We start from the raw sequence: 25038 nt of genomic DNA on the forward strand, positions 1-25038 counted from the left end.
ACACGCTGCCTCACATTATCATTTCATTTCATGCAAATTCTCCCGACCAGATTTGACTCTGCGCTGGAATTCAGTTAGCGGAGGGATTTAATTTAACAAACACGTCCCGTCCAGTGCATTTGCGTCTGTGGTAACAGACTGTGTTGGTGGAGTTCCAGTGAGTGTGACCCACAGGGAGACTCTAAGCACATGCACGGTCCTCTGCTGCCGACCAACTGCTCCACCGGTGCATTTAGTGATGAAGTGTAAAGTGCCTCGCTGCCCACAGTGCGTCCCAGCTGCTTCACCGGCTCTCCACCTAATGCAGGAGCCTGTTTCCTTCATTTGACTGTAATTAAAGGAGGAATCTATGAATATTTTAAAGTCTTAAAACACCAAGTTTATCAGCAGAATGTGAAGTAATATCAGAACGGATATTGTTTTGTGTTGACTGGACTTTCTCTGAGATATTTCGTTTTCTTTTTGCGGAGGATCTCCCGTTACGTTCTCACATCAGCTCAGACATTCTGCAGACTTTATACTTGGGGTTGGCCGATGTTCTCACATACAGCCCTAATGAAAATGTTCTCCGGAGTTCAGTGCATGTCTCCAAGCAGTTATGGACTCGATATGAAAATGAACGCTGGCAGAAATCACAGTCTTGATTCGCAAGGTTGCAAATGTGTGGGCAAAGCGGGTGTTGTAAAGTCACCTGTGAAACGACAGGAGTGCAGGTGTGGGAGTTTCAAAACAAAGATCTGCCTTTTCTCGTTTTTAACGTTGACGTGCAGCAGCTTTCAGATCAGTACAAGGTTTTAAACCGGGGAGAGAAAAGTGACAAACCTTCAAGTGTTTTGAAGAAGAAAAGCTCAAGTACAAAATAATATCAAAACATGATGCAAGGCTTAATCATGCAAAACCTTTTTTTAAATAGATTTAAACCTTTCAAACCCTTTTTTCAGTTTCACTGTTCATGTTTTATCCCACAAACGTTAATAAGAAAACACACGAATAAGGGTGAAGGCGTGAAAGAGAATATGAAAAAGATGGAGGTGAGACTTTAATGCTCCATAAGACGTCAGTGAGACAGAACATACTGTTCTTAGCTCTATTTCCCCACTCGAGTGTCCCTCATCATCTCCTTCCATATGTCAGTCATTCTCGTTTTTTTGACATTTCATCCCCCCCCCCTCCATCTTCTCCCTGACGGAGCGGCTGGGACAGAGGACCGTGCCGGAGATTAGAGACTCACGAGGAGGAGGAGGAGGAGGAGGAGGAAGTAGCAGAGTGAGGAAAAGCAGGAGATTGAGATACTTAGCAGTGCACGTTCTGCCCCACTGACGGGAATATTGGCTATTACAAATATCAGTCGAGTGTTTATCTCTCTGTTCAGCTGTGTCCGGCGCTGCAGCTCGAGTAACGTGACGATCTCCTGCACAAAGTCGGGCTCCGGCTGTGGAGGAATTCCTTTGTGCATCTATCCTGAGCCTGATAGAAATGTCTGGATATTAAACAGTGGAGACAAACGAGTATATTTCAATACGAAACTCCACCAAGGAGGTTTTTGTCTTAGTCTGCGTTTGTTATTTAGTAAAATTATGCAGAAACTATGGAAACCTGGTGAAAGGATGTGGTTGGTCAGTTAAGAACCCATTTAACTGATTTCTGTTTCTTTAACATCGTGAGATGAGACGTTTTTTTAACATTTTCTTTGATTTCTCAGAGAATAATTCATGGATCTCGGTGAAAAAATTTATTATATTTATGAGTGTGTGTAATTTGGTGCAGCCTGATTAGATTGAAGTGGACCGTTGGGGCTTGGTGGAGGCATGAGCTTTACTTTGAAAGGGTTCAATCAGTCGTCGCTCAGAGTATCGGAGAGAAAAACTTCCAACCAGCGTTTCAAGGGGTTTATTCTGAACCTGAGATCTCTGAGGGGTTCCTTCTTATTTCATTCACATCCTGATTTATAGAACATTTCATTCCCAATATATTTAGCAAAAACTTTAAAGATCCACCAGAAACAGAATCCAGATCTGGTGAATTTGGATGTGGTTTAACAAGGGGACTGTTCGGCCTCAGCAGAAGTACGAGCACTAGTTTCAAGATCGTTTCTCGAGACGAGAACGAACCAGAATTAGATTTTCTCTTTAACCATCGAGGTTGAAGCCACATGACAGCCCGGGTTCAGCCGCTCTGTTTGCCGAAGATTCACACGCTGCTCTTTAATTTCCTCATAAGCGAAGCCAGCGAGAATCCCTGGAGCACAAAATTAAAAACTTCAGCCGTGATTAACAGCAAAGTTTGTGAACGAGTGATCCGGAGGCGCGGACGGATCCGAGCAGCTTCACCTGATCAGCACGGAGGACGAGCTCGTTCTCCCTGTGCGACGCTGCAGATGTGTTCACACGCAGCAGAAACACTGTCAAACAGCCTCATTGGAAATATACAGGAGAAAAACAAACACCTGCCAGTTACTCTGTCGGCTCGACGCTGACATCCAGCTGAGACTGGCTACCTGCCACAGGACATAAAAGACTCTACCAGCCAACAGCCGGCTTTATCATCATCGTTTCACACCCTGATTCCCAGTGAAAAAAGGTTGTGCACCGTTCAGAGGTCCATTCAGACACGAGGCTCTTTGTTCAACACAATAAAACTCCAAGCTGCATCAAAACCATTAAAACCTTCCAAACTCTGCTGATGAAAACACACAAACATCGACAGGATTAAGTGACTGAAGTGAGCTGGAGCCTCCTCAGTCTGCAGAGGCCTGAGGCTGCACCCCCCCCCCCCCCCCCGCTGCTGCACAAAGAGCTGCTCGCTCGTTTGTCTAAAGTTTGATGAAGCTCGACCACAGACTGTAAATACAGAAGGTCAACATGTTGCCATCTATAGTCAGAGTCTGTGTCATAGCGATCGGAGGACGGAGCCTCGGTGTCGAGGTCCCACTGATAAACACGCTCGACCAATCGCGAGTCAGTCTCAGCTGTCAATCATAACGTTTCACCGCGTTATTATATCACCAAATAACAAATGAAATCCAAACTTATCAGAGACAGGATCACTTCAACAGACATCAGTGTGATTATTACACTTAAAACGACAGAAATCATCTTTAAGAAACATCTATTTGACAATTACTTCGATTTTTTACTTTACTCCCATCCACTAATATAGAGGAGCTGGGGTTTTATAAGCTATACTGCAGCCTGCCACCAGGGGGCGATCAAGCTGCTTTGGCTTCACTTTTGAAGGGTTGGAGTCACCATCTTTATTTAGAGCGTGTGAGCTCGAAGCAGAACTCAGAAGCCTGAACTGGTGCAGCAGCTGTTGTTGTCGTGAACGCACACATTGTCGTGATGGATTAAGTCACACACACAGATCAGAGTCGCCTGTTTATTCAAAACGAATTAATATTGAATGTGTCATGTGTTCCTAAATGCACCACGTTCCCCACTGAGCTTCCTCTGGACCCCGGCAACACACCTGCTGAGTCTGCAGTCGACGTGTTCAACACAAACCTACAGAGAATCACATGAAACTCTTTCTCCTGAACATCCAAACACACGCGTCACTCTGCAAGTCTTCATACTGGTACAAGACACGGGCATGAAAAGAGGGTCCCAGTGGGTCAGAGAGAGGAAGTGAACATCCACAGCAGCTCCCCTGGTTTACGAGAGGCGGCCGACCTCTGGGCCCGTGGACGGCCGTGATTAATCGGCTTGAAGGAAGATTTACAGTTGGAGAAAGAGGACGAGAGCATATGTTCCTGCTTTACTTCCATCTTCCACTTCCAGCACCGTCAGGAAATGTAATTTCCCGGCCAGGCCGACAGACGGACGCGGGGTTAACGGGCGAAAACGCTTCTGCTTCCCGCATCGGTGTGTAAAACGCTTAGTGGGTAAATCATGTTTAAATCATTTAGTCCAGGCATGCATGTGTGTATAATGTGTGTATAATGTGTGTATAATGTGTGTATAATGTGTGCATCATGGTGCATTATGGGGCCTGATGGGGCCTGATGGGGCGATGCGAAAGAATTACTGACAAACACATGAACACACACACAGGCTGAGAAGTGATGACACACGTGCGACAAAACATGTAAATCGCACAAACACGTTTCTGTTATTAAATTATACACACATGCCCCCGTGTGAGGAGCACAAAGAGGCAGAAAGGACGAAGAGTAACTGGTCACATGACCTCGTCTTCGAGTCCTGATGTGTTTTAATCTGACAAAGACAGAAAATGAAAAAAGCTCCCTGAGTGTTGCAGCTCGTCACTCTCATGAAAATGAATCTGTGAAAGTGAAGGGTTTTATATTTCATTCTTCACTCGGCGTTGTTCATTAGGAGCCTGTCAGCTAACGTGGATTAAAAGGTTCACAGGCCCCAGATATTCTGTTTATGTGTTGAATCAAAAAGAGAAAAGGAAAGACAGAACAAAAAGCGTGAAACTGAAACCTCAGATTTCAGCTCTTTTCGGTGGTTTATTGGATAAATCGACGTCATTGAGCCTCGGAGAGATATTTAAATTAAACCATCCGAGAGGTTTGGAAGGAAAATGCATCTGTTCCTTTTCTGAAATGTGACAAGGAGCCATACGACTCCGCTAATTGACCTGGATATAATTAAAATATAATATAATATATAATAAAGTCCCCCTCCATTGAAAAACAAACCTTTAAACCTGTTCACACGCCTTTAAAAGCCAATGTGGTGTTTAGTTAATCTGTTGAATGAAGAATAACTTATTTGAATTTCTATTTTTTTATCCGACTGGGCCCTCAGATGCAAACAATAAGTGGCCACTTCAGGATATTACATTATATAGGTTTCCCCCTGTTGTTTACTCGGACTAATGAGGCTGTTGCTTTTTGCCTGAGAATATATATACGGTGTTTTTAAGCTTTTGGACATTTTAATACGCGGCTGCAGAGAAACGCTTTAAATCCTGAGAGAGGAGGGAGACTGTCGAGGGACACAGACACGAGCAGACAACTAAATAACTTCATCTAATCCAACCTCGCAAAGCTTCATCATCACAAACACCCCGAATGTATGGTGCAATAAAAAATAAAAAAAACGTCTCCGCAGCCCGACTGTAATTATTCATTCATGCAGCAAAACTTAATTATGAGTCATCAGAAATGTAAACAACATTATCCCACTGTTTAATTGCCTGTTGGGGTATTTATCTATAGGAGAGAATAACATAGGTTTTGTTTATTTGTAATTACTGACAGTCTGCGTTCCCCGTTTCCAGTCAATTAGACGAACGGATCAGGATTATTTCAGGGAGGGAAGTGAAACACAGACGCTGTGATGTGATTGTCTTACAGCAGGAGATGAGTTGAAAGCCACAGTCGGACGCCTCAGAGAGTTTTCTTTATTAATTTGTGATGTTTCCTGTTGAAATAGGTTGAATGGAAAAGGGAGGAGGAGGAAATAATGTTTTCTGGTTGTCCTTCCGTCTCTCCACCTTGAGGGAAATCCTTCAAATTTGGTAAAAACCTTCACTCGGACTCAAAGATGAACTGATCAGATTTTGGTGGTCGAAGGTCAAAAGCTCAAGGTCATGTGACCTCACGTTGTTGTTATTTACATCAGGGATGTCGGAAGCAACTTTCATTACATGTCACAGATGCACTTTGGATTCCAGGATGATCTAATTAGAATTTGATGGTCAAAGTGATATGAGTCTGTACAGAATAAGTATGCAGACTGAAATTGCTCTGGTTGGTGGAGTTGTACAACCCAGGGTGGTTCGTCTAGTTTAATTTGTGTGGGAGCCATGAATGTACTTCCTATCATAGTACTATATTTGTTGTGGTCTGGTATTAATATTTGTTATTTGTTTTTATCAATATTTCATGAAGGTCACAGTGATTGGTAACATTGGGTCACGTGCATGAGGGTAGTTAAAGTTACAGTTATCATAAATACCAGCTCACCTGTGTGAGTTGGTCGCCACATTTGTTGTTGATCTCTCTGATTACTTAGTTTATAATTAATACACGTTAAATATAAGTTTATTATAATTTTCTTGATTAATAAAATCATCTTTGTGACATATTCTGGATCCCAGCTAATCTCTTTGTGAGCGCGTCAGACAAAGTAGCTCCACCGCAGCGTCTCAGACACTTTCTTGTTTATTCCCTGAAGTTGCCACCCCCACTTATTTCACTTCCATTAATTGTTAAACAGGGTGTAGATTCTGCTGCGGAAAAAAAAAATTAGCAGACAAAGTGAATTTTCCATTTCATGTTCCTTTAAGGCCCCGGGGAGGCGACGAGCAGCTGCGCTCGGAAAGTTTTCACTTCTTCTTAAACTATTGTGCCGTAAAAAAAAAAAAAAACGCAAATTCAGGGAACTCCTCAACTTCAAAAGACGCCTTCGCCGTTTGAAAAAAATAATTGGAGAAATAAAGCATCCGATCAAACGGAGCCTGGAAAATTTCACAGCACACCACCGCGGCCAGTTTAGTGTTAATATTAACGTGCGTGTTGAGTTTGAAGAAAAGGTTGAAATCCCGGTTAAAAGCAGTGGCAGATGGAGGAGGGTGTGTATTGACTCTGTGTCCTCAGGTGATGGCACGGTGAAGCGTACGGCTCGGCCAGCACTGCCCTCCCCCCTCCCCAAGGACAATTTGGATTTGGTCCGACTGCCGTGCACATCTATAAACTCCCCCTGTCTCTCTGTTTATGAGTCCCCGTCCCCCACCCCCCCCCCCACCCTCCCACTCTCGCCTCTATTTATCCAACCAGCGTTCTCATTTACATGTGCAGTATTTTTAGCCGGGTATTTATACACCGGCAGCGTCTTTCTAGAGAAGTAAAGGGAAAGTGCTTCGCCATAAAAGACAAAAGATATTCACCCCTGAGCTGTGGAATCACAGAGCTCTGCAACACGTTCCCCCTGCAAAGGCCTTGTTTCACCTTTATTCAAATGACCGACTGGATTTTAAACAGGACAATCTGCAAAAAACACCCACACTGAAGGAAAACACAGGTAGAACTGTAGATTCTACACATTTTGACTGGTTTGGTGGTATTTCTTTGTATTCTGATGGACGCTGGTGTGCAACATTTAGAGATATTTAAGTCAAGAGTGGAGTTAGAGGGAAAAGTGAAGGTTTTTAGTGCAAAATTCCACAGAACAAAAGAGTGAGAAGGACTTCCATCCGACTGATGCAGCAGCAAACAGCAAACACACACAGAGACGTCTCATAGAAGGGTTATGAGGGAGGTGTATAAAAGTTTAAAAAGACAACTTCTTCCCCAAAAATAACTCAACACTGGGCTGAATATCACGAGTGTGTTGGAGCATCGGAGGACAAACGTATGTTCAGGATATGTTACAGGATATTGATTGTATCCTGTTGGATTATTTCTTCAGCCACTGTCTTTAAGAAATTGATATTTAAGTGCTGGAAAATCCACATCTTTGGAAATCCACATCTTTTGGCTGCTACGCTGTTTACACCTGAGACTCCAGAAGTGTTTTGTGGAGACTCAAACACCTGACCTCCCCCCCCCCCCCCCCCCCACACTCCATCGTCATTGGTGAACTACCCCTTTAAACACAGGTCTATGATAAATGAAGGAGGGAGCTCATCCTGAAGGGAACCGCTGTGATTTGTGTGCTGTCAAAGAGGGAGATGTAAAAAAGCCACAAGGTTTGACAGAGCAATGTTACAGAGGAGGCCACAGACACAACACACACACACACACACACACACACACACACACACACACACACACACACACTCACACTCACACACACAAACACACACTTTGCAGTGACGTACCTTGGTGACACTCGGGGCAGCAGCCGCCCTCCTGGGTGACAGCCAGGGTGCCAGTAGGACAGGTGGGGCAGGACCGCAGATAACAAGTCACCTGGGCATCGCGACATTCACACTCACGGCAGCTGCCATCGGCCCACTGAGCCGAGTCCTGAAGATAGATGAGAGGGGGGGGGGGGGGGGGGGGGGGGGTAGAGACAACACAGAGGACAGAGGAGAGAGAGAGAGAGGAAAACAGTTTATGAAACCCAGACCTAATAAATGGAGAGGTTCACGGTGATGTTATGCACAAACATCACCGAGTGTGGACGAGACATTAATAGAGACAGAGACAGAGGCTGTTTGAAAAACACCAATAACTCAGGACTTGAAGTGAATCAGAATCAAAAGAGAGCGAAGCCACACAGAACAGACACGAGGCTGAATGCTAATAAGTCGCTTCTAGAGGAAGCTGCACAGTCACGACTTTCATAAACGTTTTCACAGCAGATTGAGTGAACTGACAGAATTCCACTGAGGACGGAGAGTTCTTCAAACAGACTGAACGACAATCACCGAACATTACTTAACCCGGGAAAAAGAGAAACGACGTCATGACTGCAAACAGACTGGTGGCAGGTCAAAGCTCACAATCGAGGACGAACCGCTCGTGAGGACAGAACTGAATGAAAAGTTCTCTGACCGTCATGAGTCTTTGAAGCTCGGCTCCTCGTTCACAAACCACTTCACGTGTTCAAAGCTCTGGAGAATCTAAAGAGCAGGAAACCAGCCACAGGAAAGAGGGTTGACACCTTCACCTCTCATCGGCTGTGATGGTGGAACTGGACCTTTGTGTGACAGCTGGGGAACAATTTCATCTTCTAGATTCACAGATGATGTTCACCCCTTATGGATGGTGTGAAACTGGCTTTACCCCATTATAATATATATAATATATATGTTTTACATTTGTTCCACTTATAACAACATGTATTTTTGTTATTGAAATTACTACCTGCCTGTTTAATGCTTGTTGGCTGGTCTGCTGGTTGGTTTAATGGTTTGTTTGTTGGCTGGTTTGTTTACTGGTTTGAAACTTGGTGAAAGGATGGAACATGAGCCAAGAAAGAATATTTTAAAATTGGGACAAAGGGGCAGATTGAGAACTTTCTCTTTCAGTTTCTTTAACACCGTGACATAGGAATGTTTTTGACATTTTCACCAATTTTCCCGAGGAATCATTTGTGGATCTTGATGAAAGAAAGCAGACATATTCAGAGGACAGATATGTACGAGTGTGAGACATTTGGTTTGACTTGATGGAATTTAAGGGGACTGTTCATCTCTGCTGCTCTTTATTAGACATTTTACATTAATATTTCAGCTCAGTGACACAGAAGAAGAAGCTTCTATAACCAACGTATCACCAACGTGTTCTGTGGGACCATCTCCTGATTATATTCTATCAAAATAAAGTAAATAGCTCATCAATGTGCCCGTAAATCAAGCGTTAGGCAAACTTGGTTTATTTGGACCGATCAACTTTCCACACCGTGCGAATCCCTCTGGAGTCTGAACCACTAATTATCGAGCCACAAAACTTGGAGCGTTAACCTTTCAGGCAAATGTCTCCCGGCGGAGGACGGCGGCCGAGCCGAGACACCGGGTATTGATCGGTGTGGGCGTGTGATAAGTATGCGGTGCCTATCTCGTGTTTTTGTTTACTACAGTTGGGAAGAATTCCTGCAGGAGATAAAGAAAATCCATCGGAGGAGGATAATAGCTCCGGCTGCTCTCGCTCTCAGCCTCGGCCACGGCTGACCATCCTGCAGCATTTCATGCGCCCCCCCCCCCCCCTCCTCAGCAGAGAATGAGAAAAATGAAACGCTTTGAATTCTGGGTTTCCACAACTAGACTATGAATAATTAAGTTGACCACACTCCAAAACGAAATGGGCCGGAATAATAAGAAAGACACACTAAACAGCCCAAAGTAATATGCTACCTCTGATCTGGGACAAGCATTTAGTCTGTGTCACTGCAACTTTAATTATCAGTGTTTAGAGTTTGTTTTTATATATTTATATCCAGACTAATATTGATGTTTGTGTAGGCGCCTCCTCTGCTGCGAGACTTTTCTTCTTACTTCTGGAAATAATAAGTTTAAAGAAGCCTCATAGTGTCTCGTCCACACAGTTTAGAATTATTGCCCAATTTTGATCCGTTGCTCTCGTGCTTTTGAGCAAACGAGCACAAGGTGAGTTCGAGTTCCACGACAGACGTACCTTGTAGGATTTCCCCTCGTGCACGCAGGACGGTTTCACGGAGGAACACTCGTGGCAGCATTTTCCAGACGGTTGAACAAGCTCCGATCCCTGAAAAGCAAGAAAACACATTCATAGACATTAATTAATAGATTTGATCCACTCTATTCGTACAGAGATTTAATATTAAAAACATACAGAGAAAGTCTTTTGTCAACTTCTTGGTCGGACTAAACAAGGTGGTGTGAAAATGCTCAGTTACCTGCAGCTATTTCCTTAATCAGTACAATGCCACTTGTGTATTTTTGGTGTAAAAACCTTTACTGGAACAATCTGTAGTTTCTAATTCATTTCAAATGCTTCTGCTATAATAAACAATGGTAGATAAAAAGATAAAATGTTTAAAACGACACAACAAAAGACCTGGCAGACAATTTGGGGGAAATCTTTCTTCCATAATTCTCCTTATTCAGCTCTGCCATGTGTCTCTTGGGTAAAACACCTTGTATCTCCCAGATTTAAACACCGGAGGAGTGTGAACCATCTCTCTTCACTACCACATGTGCACAGAGAATCTTTGATGTTATCGACCTATATGTCTAATAATCCAGAAAAACACAAATATGGAAAATGGCTGAACTGGAATTATACATATTACAATGTCAATGTTTCACTAATGCATGGTTCTGATGTGAAGAATTCCTCAATACACTATCACAAGTTCTCATCAACCTCCTACGATAACTGCACACCACTGCTTCTCTCTGACTATTGACCCACGGTCGTCATTAAACCCACAACCTCGTCTCACTTGTTTCACAGACGAACACACACACACACACACAGGGTGGAATCTGTGCGGCTCCGAGCTTCTTAGCAGAGTGACCTTGCTCCGCTCCGAGCTGGACCGCTGCCAGTTACGCTGCTTACGCTTAATGACACTTACCGGCTGTAATTATCACCGTGCAGCGTGATTAACGAGGGCTCAGCTGGTCGCGGCGGGGGATATTAAAGCAATATTATGAAATCTGCTTGACAAGAGGAAACACTGGAGGTGGCGTTGAGTCAATGTGGCGCCCAGGAAATGGGTCATTTTGGGGGATAAGAGTAACTATGGGAACGCCAGCTAATAACCTGAACCGACGCTTTGTGTTGTCCTAAAAAAAAAAAACTCCCACGTCCAGCGTCCCACATTCCTAACTGGGCCAAGCGTGATGTCTTCATGTGAGCAGCTCCACTGGGGCCTCTGTTGTTTTCACGTGAGGATTGTTTCTGTTGAAGAAGATGTGACGAAGCCTCGGAGCTGGGATGTGGAGGTTTAGTAAATACAGATGTTTTCAGACCTGCACTGAAGTCCTGACAGTTTTGATTGCTCTGGGAATCTTCCTCCGAGTAAAAATGTCCATGTCCACGAATACAGCAGGAAAATGAGCTGCAAGCGAGTGGGCACTTGAAACTGGAAGAATACAAAACATCTCAGGCTGAAAGAGAGGAGCCAAACACGAAGAGGACGCAGACGCCAACTGGGAAAGACCAGAGTGGTTTTGGGGATAAGAGCCGACGCCAGTGTGGATGAGCTGCAAACTAAACCCTGAGCTTTCTGCAGAAGAGTTTATACGTCATGTCTGACCCGCTGCGCTCTTCATATGTGAACGACAAACTCCAGACCCAATTTCAAGAGTGAGACAGATGCATAAAAAACTTTTTGGGGTGAATTTGTTTGGTTTTAAACGAGATTACACAGAAACAACTGGATGAATTACCATTACACATAGAGGGTCAGGGAAGAAACCGTTTAATTGATCTGGATCAGGGGCCAGAATCCCAAAATACACCAGCAGATCAAGTTTTTTATTTCACCATTGTTGTCTATTTGTGTGTAGATTTCAAATACATAATAAACATTTTTAAAGCCAATTTCACGAAAGGACTTTTTCTATATTCCCTGAGCCTGAAATCTCCAGTGAAGTCGCCTCCACACACTGAACCGTCCAGGTTTATCCCCATCTATATTCTGAGGCCTTTCACTGAGGAGCTTCTTTCATATATCATGTCCTGATTTATAGAACATTTTATTTCCAAAAATATGGCCCGAAACTTTGTTATATTGGATGGATATTTCTATGGCTGCTGACGGTATTTCCTGATTTATGGAGTGATAAAAAAAAGAGAGAGATCCAAAATCCCCCGTGTAAAGAAACCTCTGGAGCATTGAACCTGGCTTCATGGAACGTTCAGACTTTGGAAAGTTAATTAAATGACGCCTCATTAGCATAATTAAACACTTCAGACACTTTTCAGAAAACTCAATTGTCTTAATGTAAGAAATCAGCTTCACGTCGATGTCAGTGACTCTTTTCACGTTGCTCTTTCCTCTGATCATTAAGGTTTCGTGTTGTCGTTCACTTTACTTCATCTTAACTGAGTGAATTATCTGTGATGGGAGCAGCCAACCTCACAACCTCCAACGACCAGCCCCCCCCCCCCCCCCCCCCCCCAGTCCCATCCAACCTGCGTTTCCTCCTTAACACCAATGAAGATAGTGACATCTTCCATTAACTTCCTAGTGGCCCTGTCTGAAGGCCGGGAAATGGGATTTCTGGGTGCTGACACGTTGCATTTCGGGGGGGGGGGGGGGGGGCGTTTGAGAACCAGAGGAGAAGAGGTTAAGCAGGAAAAGATCAGTTCACACGTCTGAAGATGTTTGAAGACAGAGAGAATGTCGGCGAAGCGTCTCGCTGACGTCGAGCTAAAGATTAAAGATTGTAGAAATCAAAGGAGAATCAATTCGATTTTTTTGGGGGGGGGGATCAGGACAAAATAATGACTTTGTTTATGTTAAGAATTTCTTTTTCAGGTGTTTTTCCTTTTTACCGATAAAGATACGCAGCAGGAGATTGTTCCGGTCCGACTCCGACAACAGGAAAATTCTTAATAAACATCAACTTCTGACTTCTGTCGGTGTCTCTCTGTCCATCTGTGTGTGAACTTGCACTGAACTGTTGGTTAGATGGATGGAACTGGTCAGACTGGGCGGATCAGTGGGTTCAGACTGGAAACAGTGAAACGTTGGCATTGTTTACTTTGTGGAAATCCTAAATAAATAGACCTTGGTGTTTTTGATGGGAGCAAAGGGGGAAGTTGACGTTGATTAAAGAGCGATAGAGTTGGTATAGGGAGGAGGTTGGTGTGGATGGATGAGCTGTTCTTTTCCCATGTGATCAGTTTCCACTGATACCGAACCTTTCTGCCACATGACCTTGTGTTTTTCTCTCCATCAGGCCGCCCGCTGAGAACTCACTGAAATAAACAAGATTAGACCAGCTGCTCTGGATCCCACCTACTGTTCACAGAACAACTGGAGCTCTTAACTTTTAACTGAACAAATACGTCTTCTCCTGCCGATGAGAGTCCTCAGGATACGTCTGTTCGCTTTAAACGCAACACGGACGCTCGCTGCTCGGGTTTCTGAGCTCCTCTCGTCTTTCAGTCTCACCTGAGGACATTCCATGCGGCCGCACTCGGCACCCCGGCAGATGACCTGACCCCGGTTGCAGCTGCAGAAGTCGCAGCCCCTCTCGCTCCACGTGTCCTCGTGGTAACGCACCACGCCCTCGTACAGGCAGCTTTCCTTGGCAGCGGCGCATTCGTCGCAGCACTGACCGGCTCGCTTCACTTTGGTTTGACCCTGAGGGGAGAAGCAGACGAGCGGACGTCAAGTTTTTAAGGAAAACAACCTGAGACAAGACAAAAGCAAATCAGGGCAACGTGTGAATTTGTGTTTTCAGCAGAGAGAGATAAGAGTGGGGGGGGGGGAGCAGACAGACGTGTGCGTTGCATCATTAAGTGAAAACACACTAAGCAGTTTGGACCATCAGACACTTCTTAGTTGTTGTCAGACTTTATTTGAAAGTGCTGAGAGGCGTCGATTTACTGACGCTGCAGATGTAAACTCCTCCACAGCTCAGGACTCGACAGTTTCACGTCGGTAAACACAAATCCACCGAAAGCTCCGGCGGTGCGTTCAAGTCATTACTGGCGTTTACTCACAGAACCGAGCAGGTACTTATTAACTGGCTGTTCTCATTGGCCGTGGATTGGAGGTTCCCCGAGCCCACTGGGATCCGCTCTTCTCCGTTTTATTATCTGCTATCATCAGTGGAGGAAATGGGCCGTTAAAACATCCTCGGCTGTGCTGGAACGAGAGCTGAGGATATTTTTTCGCTTCGAGTTTAAGTCAAAGTTAAAAAAAAAAATAAAAAAAAGACATGAAAACTTGGAGCGAAAGAGCAAACGGGTTTTTTTTATTGGCTTCACTGAAACAGCAGGGAGCCTGTAAAAGCGTTTCCACTAAACCCAGTGTTTCCTCTTCGTGGGATTTAGAAGGTCTGAACTCTTCTGAGTGATTCGTGTGCTCAGTCACAGAAAATACAGATATATATATATAACAGGTGCTTCTTAAATCAGCTTCATATCCTTTATTTAAGTAGTTTTTATATCTTAATGATGATCATATTTCTTTAGTGTGTGTGTGTGTGTGAGTGAGAGAGAGTAGGGGGGGGAGGAAACTCACCTTGTCACAGCTGATCGGCCGACAGGTTTGTGTGTGGCATTTAGACTGACCCCGGTCGCACACACAAGTGGTGCAGGCGTTCTTCTGCCACTGCTCGCCTTGCTGTCAGGATTCACACAGACACACATTTAGTCACACATCTTCAAACTACACACACACACACACACACACACACACACACACACACACACACACACACACACACACACACACATCCTGACTCACGCCTGCGAGCCAGAAACTCAAAGCTCATTTGAATCCACTGAGTGTCTTCTTTTCTATGCTGGGATTCAGACCAGGCAGCGTGAACAGCATACAAATACACTTGAGCGCGCACACAAACACACACAAACACACACACACACACAAACACTTTGTCGGGGGCAAATAGCAGCTATCAGATGTCAACTTAATGCTCCTGAAGTTCAAAACAAACATCAGAGCGTGAAGAACTGAACTCTGGACACACGTACACACACACACACACACACACACACACACACACACACACACACACACACACACACACACACACACACACACACACACACAGCACACACACACACACACACACACACAAAGAGACACACAAATGGAAACATTTACTTAATCTTCTTCTTTATGAGCAGAGACTGACAAATACTTACAAACATTTTATAAACCTGCGGTAGATGGATTCCCTCACTCCACTCGCACATTGAGTATCATATTGATATATTTATATTGCTAGTGATAAAAAATATTTTGTATTGACATTGTTTTATCGCCCAAACATACTTATTCCAGACGTTGATTTCTACAAAACTAATTGAGCTCAGTTTTAACCTGATGTCTGAACATACAAATCAACGCGTCAGTTACCCGAGTGACCTGAGTGCTGACGGGATTCAAACATATGAAAGCAGCAGTGTAACCTCTTTATTAAGTCTTCTCTCTTCTAAAGAACGTTCTCGTGCACGCTCTCTCGTCTGGACACCAAAGTGAAGAGAGTCTGTTCCACAAAGGCTCCGAACCTATTGAGTTCCAGGGCCTCAAATATAAAACCAGTTCAGGTTTAGAGTCGTTTAAACCTGTAGTTGTCAGATTAAATCCTAACTTCCTTCCTCTTTCGGCTTAAACTGCTCGATTAAATATTGACCGGAGCCTGGGGGGGGGGGGGGAGACGCAATTATTGTCCAATAAAATGAGACAGTTGACATTAAGAATTACAGCCCAGCCAAGTGTTTGACTAATGTGGGTTTTTATAAACAAAGGATCTGCAGTTTGTTCCTGTTTCGAGGTTAAAAGGTTAAAAAGACTAAGAAAATCTGCAGCGTGGCTTCGCATGGAGGTCGACTCTGGTGACCTTTGACCCACGACATTTGCTTTGCATTTGTAAATTTTATAACTCTGGTCATTTACACCATATACACACATACTGTACCACACAGCTGTTTGTGTGCGTGCTTGTGTGGGATGTGCACGGAGGAAGGTTGTGTACATGGAAGCAAGACAACATGATTCATTCTCTGTAATAAATCACAAACTGAGACGTCCCCGACACTTCCTGACATCCTGACGGAGAACACGCACATCTGATGTCATGACGATGCAAACACGAATGAGTGTGTGTGTGTGAGTGTGTGAGTGTGTGTCTCAGAAGTTGCAAACACACATTAGACAGAATGGGACACCCTGTGATCAAACATGGAAGTTGGCAGTGTGGGAGAAGATGGAAGGAACGAGTGTGTGAGTGTGTACTGCAAACACAGCAGGAGAACGCAAGAGCAAGAGCAGGGCAGACGAGGTGATGCCAAGTGAGATTAGAGAGGAAGAGATGAGTGGAGAGGAGGAGAAGAGAAGAGAAGAGAAGAGAAGAGAGGAGGAGAGGAGATTAAAAATATTGTAATAAATTGTGCAGAGAAACACAACGTTTTGTTTAACGTGTGCCAAGTGACAGTTTTAAGAGCTGCTGTCCTCACCATCGTTTCCACAAAATGAAAATAATCACACACACACACAAACTCAGTAACACACCAGAGACTGTGCATCAAGATGGTGACTCCACTTCCTTCAAATCTGAATATATTCCAGATACGAACGCGGCCATTTTGTGCCAAAGACCTCACATGGATCAACAGTCTGCACAGTGGCAATCGGGGGAGGAGTCACGGTATCGAGGTTCACGCCGATTCACACACTCAACCAATCGCAAGTCCGTCTCACCCTGCCAATCGTGACGTTCAACACGTTTTAATATTATAAAATGTAAAGCAAACTGTATTTAACGTTGATGTTTTAGTTTGGTCCATGTCCCGTCAGCTGACAAGGAGGAGGAGGGGTTTAACCTATACTGCAGCCAGCCACCGGGGGGCGATCAAGACATTTTGGCTTCACTTCTCACTACACTTTTGGGAGGCGTCATGATATCCATCTTTTCTTACAGTCTAAGTAACACACTGACACACAGACACACAGACACACACACACACACACACACACACACACACACACACACACACACACACACACACACACACACACACACACACACACACGTTACCGACCTGGTGCTGCTTCCCAGCCGACAGACAGGGGTTGGACCACCACACTGAGGACAACATCGTCCCGGCTGAATCACCAGGTTCTCGTGCCTGAGGGAAGAGGAGAAGAAGGAATTGGACCCACAATAACCAAGAGAACAAATCCACTGTGTGTTCTGTGGTGAAACGTTCTTCGATGACACACACCACTGGAAGTATGAGCTGTGTTTGTTAGACATTCGGGACATTTTTTGGGCAAAACAATCTCACCAAGACTCAGATCAGATCGATACGAGTCTCATCTCCGTGCCTCCAGCTCTGAGGTCGGGGGTTTGACGAGCTCAGCACAGAGTCTGGAGACGGAGGAATCGCTGCACTTCAATATATCACGTTTATTTAGCCGGTTCAGGGAAGAGAAAACAAATAAAATATTTAAGGGTTTTCAAAAACGGGAGAAATCTGTTATTAGAGAAACACAGCTGAGGAAACGTCAGTTTGTTAGATTCCAGTGTTCAGCAAACACCTCCGGAGAAACACTGGTGTCTTCAACTCCACATTCACCCTCTAGTGTCTCAAATGATCTTTACATGTGGGGACAATGAGAATAAATAATCTATAACAGTAGGAAGGTGTATGTTGTTTTTAAGGCTACATAAAATGTAGGAGTTAGGAGATCCAGAGATCCAGAGAGGAAAGTGTCTGGACTGTTCAGTGAGTGAAGGACTGCAGCTGTTAATACTGTCTCACCCGTGTGTCGCACTGAAACAAGGAAGAAATGGTTCAATATGAAAATGGCGTTTAAAGAAACGACTTGCCACAGCCGGGCGGTCGATGACTGCAGCAGGAGGAGGTCAAGGTAAAACCCCCGTCACTGATATGGATGAAGAGATGCGTGTAATAACAGGGGGAAGTTGATCCGGCCTGTTTTCTGCCCAATGCTTCTTCTCCCGAGAAGCTAATGAAGAGCCTGAGGTAATGTCTCCGCCTGCTGCTGTTAGACTCCTGTGGGAGCCACACTGACCCTCCATGGATTTATTATGATGTACATCATTTCATTTAATATAACATATAACGCTCCAGTGCGCGGGAGATGGGTCTGTACTTAAAAAACATTGCTCTGAGTAATTTAGCACTAAAGCCACAAGCCAAGAGAAGCAGTGGAACAGAAAACAGGCTCGTTTTCATCCTGTTTAAATACATAGACTTCTGCTCACACGCTTAGAGCTGGATTGTGTTATGTTGTGTGTGCGTGTGTGTGTGTGCATATTTCTGGACACTTACAGGTTTGCAGGCCACTTGCTGACACTCTGCCACCGAACACTGGACGCCCCCATTGCTGCAGACACATCTGGAACAGAGGCTGGGCTCCCACTGCTCCCCATCCCTGTACACCCCCTCCTGCCAGGAGCAGGACTCTGAAACACACACACACACACACAGACACACACACACACACACACACACACACACACACACACACACACACACACACACAGAACATGTAAACAGTGAGAGCGGGTGTCAGGTAATGAGCCGACACAGTTTGCCCACACACATTGATTTACAGTCACTAATTAGCAGCTAATCACTGAGATGCATCACAGAACCTCCAAGACATCATCCCAGTCGAGATGAACCTATCAGTCCGCTGCAGCTGCTCCGCTGTGCACGCTGTAAACTCAGGGTCTGGCATGACAACTTCCTGTCTGACAAAAAGGACAAAAGTGTCCCCCCCCCCGAGGAGATACTGCTAATGTCTAAATTGCTTGTACTTTTGGAAAAATACCCACAACACTTTACGTTCAGTGAGATGAGAAGTCACAACGAGCTGTAATTAATATCCAGTAGCAATATGAAAAACCCAGAGATTATGTGTAACGGCAGGAGTAATTATCAGTGCAACCCTGAAAACATCCCTCACGCAAATGTATTAAAAGCATTTTAAGGCACCTGGCGAAGAACTGCACTGGAGAAATTTGCATTTTAATTGCAGTTCAGTGTGGATGTTTACACCTCGAGGGCATCGGAATCCAACCTCTGGACCTAATTTAATAAGCATGGTTTCATAGATGAGCTTCGGAAAAAATGATAAATTACATGTTTCCACAACACAAAGGAAGCGGTTCAGTGCTGTGATGCAGCGGAGGTTCACTGTCCAGGACCAGCACGGCAACACGCAAGCCGCGTTCGTATAAACTCGTCTTCATCAGCATCTCCTCGTTGATAGGATGCTCTTATTATGCTGGTTTATCTGTTTGACTATCATTTATTGTTTATGAATGTGGACAGATGTGTGTGAGGGGATGTGTGTGTGTATAGATCGTATTTCAGGTCCTGCACAACTAATTTCATTGTACTATTTTGTGCAATGACAATAAAGCTTTCTCATTCAGATTCTGCACGGCTCCTCTTTCTATTTCTTTCAGTTTGTGCGTCCATGTTAGAAACGTCATCAACACTGGCACACTGTGAATTCTCTGTACGATGATCCACTACCTCGTATTCTCATATGAGTCATATAGATATTTTCCAGAAAGAGGAGCAACTGATTCATGACTGAGATATTCTGGCTTCGTTTCTGGACAGTGGCAGGAAGTAGGGATGTGTTGTCCATCCTTAGAAACAGTCTATGTGTAATATTTATCAAGTATACACGTTGCCCTCACTCTAGATATTAAATCATTTTGTGATGTGTGTTAAAGGGAAATTAAAAATGTGTTTTCTTACATTAGTAAAGTTATGGGAGTTGGAGTTGTCACATTAATAGACTGAACGTTTAGAATCATTACATTTCCAGTAGCTTCATTTCCACAGTTTGTTAATTCTGAATCTGACAAGGTCGAACGTTTTAAAAGCACTGAATTCACACATTAAAATCCAGGCTTACGTCCAATCTAGAAAAAAATCCTGGAAGTCAGCAAAAGAAAAGATGATTTAATGTGGTTAATTGAAATAAATAGATGGTGTCAGAGGAGGAGTTTGTGTGCAATGCAACAGCTGCATCTGAAATCAGTGTGATTCCTGGAAGGGAAGTCCTCACCTCCACCGCGGCCACACTTGGGACAGCACTCCCTGGCTGGAGTGAACGGGCTCTCGTCCTCTGGGCAGCTGAGAGGGGGGCAGGGGCGGGCGTTGCACGACACACTCCCTCTGGAGCAAAGACACAGCAAGCACGGCGAGGGACTCCACTGGCTGTCATGCTGATGGAACCACGAGAAACAGAGAGAGAGAGAGAGAGAGACAGTTAGACACAGAAACACAACCACGGGAGGAGAGGGAGTGCGGGATGAGGAAAGTGGTTTCGCTCTCCGTGGACACGACAACTTTGTAAGACTAAGCCTGAGTGACAGACGACAGACGAGAGTGGCGGCGGAGGGAGGAGGTAAAAGACGGGACGTGTCAGAGAGAGACCAAGGAGAAGAGGAGAAGAAGAACGAGGGGGTGTGTGTGTGAATATGTGACAGGACATTACCGTCACACGTGGACACGACTAATTCCACCGTGATGGAGTCTCGCCCAGTTTGAGGGTTTCGATCGTTCGAGGCAAACACGGAGCTTGTTGTCGATTCCTCCGGGAATTCTCTCCTTTCGTTTTATTCAGTGTTGAGAAAATGTTTCAAGGCTTCGTGCATTGTTGTAAAAACACGAGGAGCTCTCCCTGTGATTGACAGAGCTGGATTGATGGGATCTATTCTCGCACACGGGCATCTCTGGGGTGTTAATTAAAGTTAGATATCTCCTATACATCCACTTGTGGATACACTGTGTGAGATTGGTATTGTTCTTTGAGTCTAAATGAGACATCAGCATGTTCTCGCCTTCAGTCAAAACCAGAGAGGTTATTTTCTGAGGCTGTGAATCCTGCTTTTTAAACCTCGGTGAAAAACATCATTATTTTGGGGTTTTACTTCAACATCTTGATGCTTTTTCTAAAAGATTTATGTGGCAAATTTTTTTTGTTTTTCAAATAGAATCAGAGTTTTTTTCTCAGGAAGGAGCAGCGGCAGTGTCACGTCAGCCCTGCTCCTTCAGATGCAGTAACGACTCCTCTTCAGACCTCTATCCCCTGGTTGTTCAGATCCGTGTGAAGTGCCACTTCAGCCTGAAGAGCAACGACACTGGAATCTCCAAACCAAGATAAAAGAAACAATCCTCCATTCTCTCCAGGACGTGTTTTGTCCAAATGGGAGAAAAGAACGTCCAGAGGGAGGAGACTCGATCGACGAGGAACAAGACAGGGATTGTGTTTGTGTGAGAGAGGGAGGAGAAGGGCTCAGGTCCTTAGAGGAGCAGGGACCAGATTCAATCCATGTTTAAAACATGAACAATGGATTGAAAACATGTGAACAATCCAGGATTTCTCTCCAGATATTATTCAATTATCAAGAATCAAGTAGCACATTCAAATAATTTTATAAATAAAGAGATGAATATAGCTCATAGACGGAGGACATAACAGCTCCCGAAAAGTGAAGCCAAGTCATCTCGGCTGGACGGGTCATAAACCCCGCCTCCTCCATGTAAGCGAATGGGACTTGGACCAAACTGAAATGTGAAAATAGACGAGTTTTTAGTTTTTGATGATAGAAAAATGGGAGAAAACGACACTATTGACCAACTGCGACCGGTTGTTATTGGTTTAATATTGCGGCTCCATCCCCCGGTCGCTGCTGAGTAAACTCCGGTTCCATGTGGTGTCAATGACGCAACATTGCCGCGTTGGTATCCAGGATATTTTGGCTTCATTTCTGGACAGTGGGAGTCTATGGTGCAGCCTCAGGCACAGTCGCCAGGTCTAATTTCACCAAACTCTAACTGCACATGAATAATCCATTTGCCTCCTCGCTCCCACAGATTGGAAATGAAAGGCAGGCGAAGATTCGATGATACTTCCACGTACGTGTGACCACTCAGTGATGAAATGTAATAATCGGCAGGATGTGTTGCCATTACAGTCGTCATTCTGGTTCATGTTCAGCATGTCCTCTCCATCCTAAAGGCCTCAAGGTCAGCGCTCTGTGCCGGGATGTCAAGAGCTTGCACGGCAAACTAGGAAAACCATTTCTTGGAGGCATCGTCCTGATGGAACAGGCACAGAAACTGATGCCAATGAAATATCTGAAATATTGTTGCGGGGCTGTCATTAAAAAAACACAATCCAGGGCCATAAACTGTGTTTTTAAATAGATCCACATACAGTGCATCTATCTGTGTGCATGATAAAATGTAATGATTTATTGTAAAGGCTGCAGGAAACACAGAGATTCACTTACTTGATAGACGATTCCCTCGTGCTGGCAGGAGCCCTGGGACGAGGAGATGCACTCCGGACAGCACTTGTTGGCAGGGAATCTCAAAAGCTCGCCCTATGGAAAACACAAACACACAAATACACACTGAGCACGAGCAAGATACACACAAAGGCCCCCGGGGCATAAAAAGAAAGTGGATGTGTTTCCCTGCAACCAGCATGAATACAGAACCTTGACGATTACAGTCTTATTTCCATGGAAATTGACCGACATGTGACACAAGCACCCAAATGGAAATGAGAATATGAAGACTATCGGTCCAGCATGGCGTGTAGAATACAGAGCGGAGGCAGGCGGAGGCATTACAATACATATTACAACACAGATTCAACACGCAGCCACGCTACCTATTTGCCCTAATTGAGGTGGAATGTGTGGCAGGAAGCAGACGGGAGAGCGCAGAGGGCGAGAGGCAGAGCCGAGGAACGGTTCAGATGTTTATTCGTGAATACAAATGATTTGGAATCGAAGAAAATGGAGAAAGAGGAACGAGAGGCGAACGAAAAACAACCTCCAATCAGCTTCTGTGAATGTCTTGTGTGAACCGATAAGAGAAACAACAAAAAACCTGGAAACAACGAATCAGCAGCAGGAGACAAATTACATGTCGGCAGGATGAATAAGAATGAATAACAAATGTGGGAAACAACATGGAGTGAAGGCTGCGGCAGCCATGGTTCATATCAATAAACAGGAAGAGTTTATATTGTATATATCGTCATTTATCACCAATAACTCATAAAAATATAAAATTTACACTGTGTTTTTAATATTAATTAAATATATATTAACACAACTGGCTCTACTTGACTATCAGATTGTTTTCCAATCAGCAGTTTGCATTAATACAACTTGAAATCAAGTCAACTAAAATTTTCAGGTTTTTCCAACCCAGTAATTTACTTAACTCCAACGAGAACCTCTGCTGCTTAATGGCCCGATAAAAAGATTTAGGAAAAGTTTTTTTTTTTGTGTGTTAAACTTGTTTGTTAGATATTATTGTAATGTTGTCAAATTGACAATAAGATGAACGGCTGAATTTTGACACCATCTCAGAAAATGCATCTATCGCAACATCCATAAATAATGATGACAAAATGTTTAGGCTCGTGTTCTCATGTGTTTCTGAACATTTGATCTTTTTACTTCAGTTCCTCCGCTGCCTCAGACGTAATCACAAAAAATATGTCTGTACAAGAATTTGATCCAATTTTCAGATTTGACTGCAACAAATAAAGAGAGATGATTCGGGCTCTGGTTTATTTATCACTGGTTTTGCTGCACAGCTACACGGGTACGGCTCAAGGTTTTCTAATAATGCCGTTGCTTCTGCAGCTAAATTAAAATAGTTGGTGTCTGGTGCTTTTTCTGAAACTGTAAACAGTAAATCTGAGGGTTCGCGAGCCAATTCTCCTGCCTGGGCATAAAGTAAAGAGAATCAGAATCTACAGAGACACCTGAGGTGTAAACATCCTTTCATTTGTGGAGCAGAGTTTCACGTGTTATAGAATCCATCACGTCAGTTATATAATACAGCAAGACATTGTTTTTTAATACATTTTTGCTGTTAATTTCTCAGGTTAATCTCCTGTGTTTAATGTAATTCTACTGTTTTATGGGAGACACATTCTGCTCATATTCTTTATACCATAGACTTTGGGCTTTTTTACTTTGCAGAACTTTTACATTCACAAAAAAATGTGAACACTACAGGAAAGAAACACTGAAAAACATCACGTGTCCTTTAAAACTCACTGTAAACGACAACATGTCATTCCTGAGGAGCCATTTCTGGTTTGGAACAACTAATGTCTTAAATAATTAATGACACAGGAATCAAAATTCCAGATTATCACTGAAAAATGCAAAGAGAGAAATTGAAAAGGCAAAGATATACATCAACACGTAGAAGCTGTTTGCTTCTTGAGACTCAGGAACCTGAACAGTTAGTAAGTAAAGCAATGAGTGGAGAAATTGACGCACAGCTTTAGTCATTTTTAAAATCCATCTACTATATCTCAGGTTTAAGGATTTTAAGGATCGTTTGGAGTCATTTGTGATTTTTGACTGTCAAACAAAATGAGCAGTTAAAAGACGCCACCTCTCGCTCTCTTCAGTTTTCAGTTGTTTTTCCATATTTCACAGACGATCCCGAAGATAATGGACATATTGAAGGAATCGTCATTAAAGCCTTACTCTTTATTTCTCGACACTAGACGATGAACCCAGAGTGCAGCTTGTTACAGACACTTTTGTTGAAATGTTAAGGTGGATTAAAGAAAAGCTGACGAGGGGAGGTAGATGAGGGGAAACAAGGAGAAGTAAGCTCGTAGATAACGGCAGCGGATTTCAAAAGAAAGCCGTTGAATCAGGGCCGGACAGATGATAAAGACCCTGATAGAGTTTTATCTCAGTGTATAGATGACAGGGACTCACACTTTAAGAGCTTTTATAAAAGGAGGGAGCACACAAGGACTAATTTTTAATTAACAATGGATTGCAAGACACCAGAGTGGAATTCATTAGACGTTGATTGTTGCCTTAGCTCAGGGTTGTGATTGGATTCGATGGCGTCACCGCAGGCTCCACTTTTAAATC

The 25038-nt window shown here is 43.9% G+C and overlaps 1 protein-coding gene across 1 annotated transcript in view; it reads right to left on the reverse strand.

Moving 5' to 3' along the window:
- fras1 (Fraser extracellular matrix complex subunit 1) overlaps nucleotides 1-25038 on the reverse strand; it is a 180688-nt gene that overhangs the window by 92724 nt on the left and 62926 nt on the right. The window contains 9 exon segments of the mRNA XM_034595438.1: nucleotides 7795-7942; nucleotides 10055-10144; nucleotides 13530-13721; nucleotides 14607-14708; nucleotides 17153-17188; nucleotides 17191-17232; nucleotides 18404-18543; nucleotides 20169-20328; nucleotides 22402-22494. Coding sequence (XP_034451329.1) covers nucleotides 7795-7942; nucleotides 10055-10144; nucleotides 13530-13721; nucleotides 14607-14708; nucleotides 17153-17188; nucleotides 17191-17232; nucleotides 18404-18543; nucleotides 20169-20328; nucleotides 22402-22494 — 1003 coding nt within the window.

The sequence above is a fragment of the Hippoglossus hippoglossus genome, chromosome 9, assembly GCF_009819705.1.
Source record: "Hippoglossus hippoglossus isolate fHipHip1 chromosome 9, fHipHip1.pri, whole genome shotgun sequence".
Taxonomy (NCBI): domain Eukaryota; kingdom Metazoa; phylum Chordata; class Actinopteri; order Pleuronectiformes; family Pleuronectidae; genus Hippoglossus; species Hippoglossus hippoglossus.